Source organism: Triturus cristatus, chromosome 5_1 (assembly GCF_964204655.1).
Source record: "Triturus cristatus chromosome 5_1, aTriCri1.1, whole genome shotgun sequence".
NCBI classification, from domain to species: domain Eukaryota; kingdom Metazoa; phylum Chordata; class Amphibia; order Caudata; family Salamandridae; genus Triturus; species Triturus cristatus.
The window spans coordinates 816,738,273-816,747,722 of record NC_140587.1 but is presented as its reverse complement, the minus strand read 5'-3'; the positions used below and the strand labels follow the sequence as shown (position 1 = coordinate 816,747,722).

General features: G+C 46.1%; 1 protein-coding gene across 5 annotated transcripts in view; it reads right to left on the bottom strand.

The window, feature by feature from the left end:
- Positions 1 to 758: 758 nt before the first annotated feature.
- CEP192 (centrosomal protein 192) overlaps positions 759 to 9,450 on the bottom strand; it is a 1,978,693-nt gene continuing 1,970,001 nt past the window's right edge. For all 5 annotated transcript variants that reach the window (XM_085605862.1, XM_085605865.1, XM_085605864.1 and 2 more), the window contains exon 46: positions 759 to 1,275. In XM_085605862.1, coding sequence (XP_085461988.1) covers positions 1,140 to 1,275 — 136 coding nt within the window. In that variant the 3' untranslated portion in view covers positions 759 to 1,139. The remainder of the gene's footprint in view (positions 1,276 to 9,450) is intronic.

Sequence of the window (9,450 nt, the reverse complement as noted above, 5' to 3'; positions counted from 1 at the left end):
ATTGCAAGCAGCCTCCCATCCCCTTTTGTGTGTTTCATACTTAAAATCTAATCTCATCAACTTCTATAGGTGCCTACACTCAGGTCTCTACCTTCAACTCTTAGTACACACAGCTTTATCTTCCTACACACATGCATATACAACTATCTTCCTTTACCTAAACCCCTTTCTCTACCTATTCTCACACTCCTCAACTTCTACCTACCTACACACACACACACCTCTGTGAACACTCACCTAAATATTCATCCTTCAACCATGATTTATTATCAACAATCTTCCCAGTCTACCTCTCCTCCACACCTCTAACCTATGTACAAAAGCTTCTTCATTTAGATCCCTACACTGATATCTCCAGTTTAAATCCTAACTACAGTCCTACACCCCCATCTCTTCCCACATTGTTTCAGAAACCCACATGCACTTTACAACACTGCCCCATAACAAAAACACACCCTGCTTTTACCTCCACCTACTTCTCAATACACCTCCACATAGTTCTCTAGACACACTTTCACATACCTAAACCTACCCTCAGCTCACACCCCTCTGCTTCTAGTTTCGCCAAGACCATGAAAACTGATTACATTTTCAAATGCAGGCAGATACCTAGGGATAGTTGTAAATTTTATGTAATCAGAAGGATGCATTCATTCTAATCAAAACTGAGGTGAAAAGAGAGCACTTTATGTGAAGATAATCACCAAAGAAAACGATTTACTTCAAGGGTAAGGAAACACATTTAACAGTCTACAAGTGTGTGTTGTACAGCAGCATTTATTTAACATTATTTTTTTGAGACAATATGTATTTAAAAAACTACTTTTCTTTGAAAACACTGGTTACAAAAATACATATTTAAATATATACAAGAAAATATAGTAATATAGGTTTCCTTGAAACAACAAAAGTGCAAAATTTAAATACAGAAACATGATGACGTTAATTCAACATTCATTGCAAAATACAAATGTAGTCTTTTAACAAGCTAATCGTGTAAGCAAAAACTCCTTGATTATCTAATCAAGTAAAGTTAATCTTAACAATACTGTAGTGTTTACAAAGTGACATGAAAAATAATTAGCATTAGTTTAATAATTTAGATTGAGGACAGGGCAGCAGTATTTTGAAATTTAAAGTCACGTGTTGAAAGCTTCACCAATAAGTTGAATCCGGAGACTGCCACACTTTTCTGTATGAGCAACTATTGCACCTTCGAACTTGCCGCTTGATTTTGGTTTGAACTTCACTGGCATGTTGATATAATGGTGCGGCCTATGAAAGCAATACAAATAAAAAAAAAGTATACTTTGTGCCTACATCACTGACACTAGCAGAAAAAAAAGTTCTGTAGCTAAACAATTTCAACTTCAACCAAACAGTTACAGATTGGCGCACAGGTGTCCCGATAGACCTTTATAGGTTAATGATGGATACCTTATTACCTTGGATGATTCACCCAGAAATAAACTCACATTTTCTTCATAAGGAACAAGTTACTTACCTTTGCAGGGGTGTGGAATTTAATACAATATCTACTTGTCCATGGGGCAGGTTGCTTCATAAATCTACTTGTCCTGTAACAAAATACACTTGCCCCTTTGGTGGCATGTAGTGCGGCGACAAATTATGGCAGCAATCTCATTATGTAAGAGCTCTGCTATAGCCTCTCTGATTAGGACAGGGCTTATATCATGGTAGTGTTTGAATACTTGCAATCTCCTTATGTTGCCACATTTCCGCAGATCTACATACTGAAGGGAGTGGTAAGCAATAGTTCCAGGGTTAGAATGCCCTTTTGAGTCTGTGCAAGCCTACTAATTTGCATGTTTTAAGGGTTTTCAACAACTCTTATCTGATCTTTTCCCATGCTGACAAATGTTGGAAATTTACTCCTGACAATGGCAGACGTAAACCTTCTTCCAGAGTTGGTGAAAAAGTGGTTGGAGGGAAAGTGAACTTGCAAACACTCAGATTTTCGCATGAGCAAAACTACACATGCATCTTTGCTCACGCTAAAACGCAGTTCACAAATATTTTCTGGAAGTACTATTTCTTGTCCTACTTCTGTAAATTCTTGGGAATTCACGAAAGCCGTATAGCTGCACTTAATGCAAGGACATACACCATGGGTGCACTTTTGAGACTTTCTTTAATAATTGGGCCTCTAATTTGGTTGGGCGTTGACCATGACCTTTTGTGTTTATTAAAAAATTATGTTTCTCTCGCTCTGTATCGGCTGGCTTCACTCTGAGTGACCGCATTCTGCTCTTTCACAAGGAGCATATCGGCACACACAGTTTTCTTCAGTGCTAGTAACTACAGAGGCAGTGTGTGCTTTTTGAGACCAAAAACAATTTTTGCTTTTGACAATTTTTGTTATAATGGTGAGGGCTTGGCAGCTCCCACACCAATAAGAGTTTACAAAAACCATGCCAAAACAATTAACACATTGACAAAACCAAAAAAGTGACCACCAAATTCAGACTTACTGGCTTTGCCAATGCTTGTTTATTTTTGTTTCCCATAATCGTATTGAAACTGGTTACACTGATTTTCCAATATGAATATTTTGGGGAAATACTAGCATGCATCAACACATGTTACTAAATGATGCTGCAAAGAAATGGTACCTGAAATTTTACAGTAGTTTAGCGGAATGTTTTTTTCCTGCTTTAATATAGCCTTATAGCCCGCCGTAGCGGGCTATACCGGCTGTTAAAGGCCCGCTGCAGCGTTAAAGGCCCGAGCCGAAGGCGAGGGACTTTAACAACAGCAGCGGGACTTTAAAAGCCGGTATAGCCCTGCTACGAAGGGCTATAAGGCTATTAGAACATTCTGCCACTAGAGGGCAGAATGTTCTAACAAAACGAAGCCTTCAGGGAGCGCGAGGGGATTGAAATCCCCTCCGGCTCCCTGAAGTCTTTGTTCACAGCCAGAGCTGTGAACAAAGACACATTGGAATGTTGGCGCTCTGGGCTTATACCAGCCATTATAAGCCCGGAGCGCACCATTGTTTTCAATGGAGCTGCCAACATTCCAATGTTCTAATAAAACTTGAACCACTGTCAGTAGTGCAGTCAGAGCTAACAACATTTACTTAGCGTGCTCACCCTAATTATAAAGTCTTTCAATTAATGAACCATGAATACAAGTTTGAACAGCATTACAATATAGACAAAAATATTACCTTAACTGTGGATCATGCCCTTCCCTGATCCATAATGAAGTACCGCAAACTGGCAGCCAAAGGGTTCGTGCTGCAGGGGGTTGGGCCTACTTGTCCCAAGGACAAAATACACAGGAAAACTTGTTGCCCTTGACCCAGAACAATATGTCCTGGGCGTGGGGCTATAGGAATTCCACATTCCTGCTTCCTCTTACCGGTGGATACTCTAACTGCAGATTCCTCACGTTTTAAATATTTTCCAGGCATCAGACTGGATCTGGAAATTTAAAAGCAGTACCAAGTCCTCCCTGAACCGGAACACAAGCAACCGAGGACCAGTTTTTCCCTAATTAGGGCTCATCAGACAGGTATAGCTTGATTCCAGTGATGCAGTGTGCACAGGACCCACGTCTGGGCATACCCGTCCCACTTTGGGTGACACAAAAGAATACTGTGTTACTTATGTTATGGTTCAGGGAGGACCTGGTCTGGCAGTTCAGGCTGTACTGCTTTTACTGGAGAAGGGTGAAGACAAATTTGGACATGGTTGGTTCCAAACTGCATAGTGTGCAAAATAACGATAGACTGGGATGCGGACCCAGTTACTAAAAAAGACTGAGATGAATTTTAGTATTCCATCCACCACTTTTTATATACTTTTAAAAAAGGCATGTAATGTAATGTTAATGTAATTTATAAAGCGCAAACCCATGCCCAAGGGCGTCTTGGCGCTATAGTAAGCTGATTAGGGCAGCAGCAATGTTAGCAACTGGTCAAGCAGGTACGCAAGTGCCTTCTAATTCTGTGTGAAGAGCCAGGTCCTTAAGGCTTTTCTGAAGGTGAATAAGGAGGGGGCAGTTTTTAGTGTCAATGGCAGACTGTTCCAAAGCACCGCAGTGGTCCCGAAAAAACTCTTTCCACCCCAGGTGACTCTCCTGAATGGGGGAGGGGGGGGGTACACAATCAGGTTCCTAGCAGAACCGGAGTTAAGCGTCCTTGTTGGGACATACCATTTGAATTTCTTCTTAAAGTCGTCTGGCCCAAGTCCGTGCAAAGATTTAAATGCCAGACAGAGGGCCGTGAATTTACAGTGTTGCTTAACTGACAACCAGTGTAACTTCCTGATGGCTCCTCTGGCCGATTCGTCTGTGGGAATTTCAAAAAGGAAACAAGCAGCAGAATTTTGCAGTGTCTGAAGTCTCTTCAAGAGACCCGATGCGAGAGTAAGGTAGAGACGTACGAGTTACTTACCTTCGGTAACGATGTATCTGTTAGAGACGATTCTAGCCGCAGATTCCTTCACGTAGAATTATCCCTAGGCGTGAGACTGGATCCGGAAAAATTTCTTGCCCTGCATCCCTGCGTGCTGGGGGACGGCACCGCGCGACTCCGCCCAGGCGTCGTCCGCGTATGTGACGTCAGCGAGGTCACATATATCCCACCCCGGCGCGCCTACGTCAGTTTTCTTTGGAGAACTTTTCCGCGCCACAACGCGGAGCCAGCAGACAAAACTGTGAGAGTAGAGAGTATAGGAACAGTGTGCAAAAGAACCCAAAAAAGAGGAATGGTGAGGAACACCACCATAAAGAGCAGTGCCCTGCACTGCAGTACCCAAAGACAGGGACAAAACAAAGAACAAAGCAGCAACCCTGCCAGTGCAGACAGCCCCCGCGGAGACAAGGGACATATGAAAAAATGTCACGATAACATGCAACAGGAGTACAACCCTAACCAAAGACAAGGAAGGGAAACCAGTCGGGGACATACAGGGAACGACAAAACTCCAAGACATCCCCAACACAGAGTGTGACAACCCTCATCAGGAACAAGGGCAGAGGCACAGCCAAAAGACCCCAACCTCAAGGATCGCAAAGAGCCAGAAGTACCAACAAACCTATCCTCCCACGTGACAACGGGGAGGAAAAAGGGACAGCCTGACAGAAAGAGGGAAAGAATGTACTCATAGAAGACACAGCCACCCACAGGGAAGCGAGTGCAAAAGACCAAATCACAAGCCCTCGCAGAACGGGGAGGAAGGTTGGGCCATGAAGGAATCTACGGCTAGAATTGTCTCTACCAGATACATCGTTACCGAAGGTAAGTAACTCGTACATCTGATAGACTACTAGCCGCAGATTCCTTCACGTAGAATAGATACCCGAGCCATAACCAAGGGGAAGGAGGGTCTGCGAGAGCTCCCCACCCACTGGGGCACAACAGAGGGCCGCATGGGTGCAGAGTCCGAAAACAGGACGAGGAGCCCAGTCCCCCAGGCAAAGGGAAAAGAAGAGAAGAAGGTAGCCTGTCCTCACTCAGCAAAGGAAACAAGGCAAGGCGCAAAGAGGCCAAACACCCCACGCCCATGTGAGGCAACAAAACCTCCGCCCAAGGCCAAGGCAAGTAAAGGAGCACCGAAGGAGAAGAGCAACCTAGAGACTCCAAGGAGAAGGGGCAGAGCAAAGGCAATCCCAGACAGGACGGCGCCGGCAGCAAGAAGCAGGGAGAAGAGGTAGAACCGAGTGCAAGGCCCACTGGAAGCAGCGGAGAAGGTGTAGGAAGGTGGATATCTGACTATGGTTACCCCCAACGTTTTACCTAGTGTCTAGCTGGTTTTTCGACTTAGTTGGCCTGATATCCTGCCATTCAGGGTCTCAGGCTGTCTGCTCTCTCTTTAAAATGGACTCCATGTACCCTAGGTACATACCCAATTGGTAAGGATCACCTTATTGGACCCTGTACAGTGTACCCTAGGTACCCAGGGTATAGGTGTACCCTAGGCCTCCCAGGGGCTGCAGCATGTATTATGCCACCCCTGGTCTGGCCTTCCAATCAGACACAACTGGCTGATCACTCAGCTGGGGCAAGGTCGTGTAATCACCCCTTGCTTAGATATAGTATATCTATATCTACCTTATATATAGACACATGTGTACCTATCAGCCACTCCTATGGCAGGCCTTAACAATCCTGGAGGCAGAGTGCTTGGTAACATGTGAGATGGTGCTCTAGCATGAGCTGAGCCTGTCTGCAGCTTTCGGAACCCTGTCCTTATAGCTGTTCTATGATATAGCCTACCATATACTCTTAAAGTGCCTTATAATCTTAAACGGTTATGGTAACTATGGTTTGGCTTTATCAAAACATGTCGTGTAAGGTGTCTAACACTTTGGAATAATACCCCCATACCATTTCTGGTGATGAGGATATTATTCCTCCCTTCTAGAGGGAGAGACATGTTAAAATCCTACTTTGCTGTTTAACTCTAACCAAAGCCTCAGCATCACAAAATGGATGCTGCTGCCACAGACACAAGTCTGACCTCCTGCTGCTGGGAGTGATCCCGGCAAGGGAGGCTTGGACAATAGGTTTCCTGCTTGGGGAGGTGCTAGCACCTCCCCAGACAGACTTTAGTGTATTGGGGCAGGGAGGGCTGAAAGGAATGAGACATGCCTGGGGCACACAAGGTGTCCCATGCATAGTCCAGTTCAAACCGGTGCTGGGGCACTCCAGCCCCAGTCCTGGCGCGAAACTGGACAAAGGGAAGGGGGTGTAACCACCCCCCTCCCAGGTCCCACCCATAAGGCGTGACCTAGCAGGTATCCCAGCCACCCAGGTTAGTATAAGAGTGGGAGTTGGGCCTCAAGACTTTAGATTATCCTGAACCTGCAACTTGAACAGAAACTCTGGACCTTCGACATAAGAAGAAGACTGAAGAATCTCCCTTGTGGCCAAGGAGTGGCTACCCTGTGCAAACAGGCACCATCAAGAGACTACAATTTGCTTTGCTAAAGTTCTACGAGGGACCGACTGCAAAGCCCGACCAGAGCCTTGACTTCCAGACTTCACCGACCCTGATCCACATTCACAGCCGTGCTGAGATCCGTGGAGGCGACGAGAGACGTGGGACCGGCTACCTGGGAAAAGTGGCTAGTATCTTCAAGCGCAGCTTCTGAGGCACCCTTGAAGTTGTGCACCGGGGATTGAGAAGCCCCAACCCCAAGCACCATCTGCACCGAAGATCAGCCCCCCACACTCCACGAGTCCTGCGTGGGGCCCTTCTGCATTTTCCTGCTTGCCGCGTCTGTCCGGTTGCTTGCCCGCTGGCTAGTGGCCTTTGAGACGACGCACCCTGCAATCTTCAGCGCTGGTTTGGCTCCTCCAGACTGGCTCCCGCTTCTTTGGAAAAGAGAAGCACCCCAGACCTTCCTGGTCTGCACCAGAAGCAAGTCCTCCGTTCTTCGTGGGTTCCGCTTGCCAAGGCTTGGTGAGTCCTAGTCCAACTGCGACGCCGCCGACAGCAAGAGCCTTCGTGGGACAGCTCGCCTCCTGGTCCTGGTCGTCCTCGACGTTCCCTGGTCCTCGTGGCTGCAGCGACAAGCTTCACCTTCACCTGCAAACTTCACGACATCGCCTGGTTCCTTCCTGGTTCCACGTGGTCACTGGCTAGTGGCCTTGACTCTGTCCCCTCTGCTTGCAGGTATCCTTTCTTCCTGATCCCAGCCTTGGGATCCACCGGACACTCTTCACTGACTGCCTGTCAGCATCTTTCTTCAGGCATCCATAGGAGTCGACTACGAAACCCGACGCAACTTCACCCCTATGCACCCGCAGCCTGTGGGCTAGGTAACTTGGGTACTCCGGTGCTCATCAGGGTAGTGACTATCCTAGTGTCTAGTTTTCCAGTCTCGACTTCCTAGCTACTCCGGAAGTGTCCTAAATCTATTTAATTCAAAACTGTACTATTTCTATCGATTATACGCATTACGCGTGAGTGTTTCCACTCTGCACCTGAATCCCGTGGGCCTCCCACTTCCTAACCTTTGGTAGTATAGTGTAGCCCCAGCGATTCCCTAGGCCTAGGCCTATCCTATTTCCGTGACAGTGGTCCTTATACCACTTACTTAGTATATGGTTTGCGTGGCCCCTAGGGCCTAACTGTATTAATACCTGTGTGACTTAATGTATGCATAAATAAGACTGTGTTGTACTTACCTCTAATCTCATAAAGAGTGCTGAGGGTTTGTCTAGAATAAATACACTTTATTTTATATATATATCTGTTGTGGTGTCCTTTCATTTGGTATTCAAGGGATTATATATGGTATCACAGCTGGCTTCACATGCCATTCAGAGTTTAGCCTAAGACTGCTCTTGTCCATGCTACCACTAGGATAGCTGGTCTATAAGGTTGACTTTACAACCAATCACCATAAGGGTATTTGGACTGATATAAGGTGTACACTAGAAGGCCAACTTCTCACATTGGTGAGCAGCGGTTGGGATCTGAGCTTGCTGTTGTAATACCATTGTAATCTTGAGATACTAAATTGAAAGATCACACAGATATTGTTTAGGTACATATAACATAGATTATAATACTTAAGTCCTACTGGACTTAGTGGTTGTAGGGAGTAACACACCCTGACTACAACTACTAGAGAGGTTTAGTAGATACAACTAGTGTAGGTAGGTGCACACACCACACCCTCACTAGAATCATGTCCCTGAATGGAGATCACACTGATGCTCCCTCAGGAGAGGAGAATCCTAGACAGGTTCCCTCTAGATATGATGCATTCACTTTCCAGGAGATGAGACAACTGTGTACCTCCAGGAGATTAAAACAGGGTTCCAACCCTACCCTTAGACAGCTAGTGGAGCTTCTGGAGGCCTATGATGCTGAAAGAGCTGCCAAGGATGGTGCCATAGTTGTAGATAAGGGTCTACCCACCACAGAGGAGTCAGATGGGGCTTCAGATGAAGAGGTAGACAGCCAGGGCCAAGTAGGAAGACTTAGCCAGGCTAACCTAAGTTTACATGGGAGTTTTCATGGGGTCCCCCCATACAGACCCCCAAGTGGGCTTAACCAGAGAAGCAGGAGGGACAGATCCCCTTCAAGGGAATCCATCCACTCCCATGTCTCTATCATCTCTAGTGTTTCCTCTCACAGGGGAATTACTTCCCCTGAGAGAAAGGAGCATGAAGCCAGAATGAGGGAAGCTAATCTGAGGATTCAGAGGGAAGAACTTGCCCTTGCCAAAGAGAAGCTTGCTCTGGCTAGAGAACAAAAGTTAAGTGGGTCAGAACCCACTGGTGGCAGCAACATTCCTAGAGATAGGGATAGGTCTTATGACCATAGAAACCTAAGCAAGATAGTCCCCCCATATCAGAATGGGGATGACATCCACAAATGGATGACTGCTTTGGAGAGGGCCTGCAAAGTACAGCAGGTACCCCAGAGTCAGTGGGCAGCTATCTTGTGGCTCTCCTTTTCTGACAAA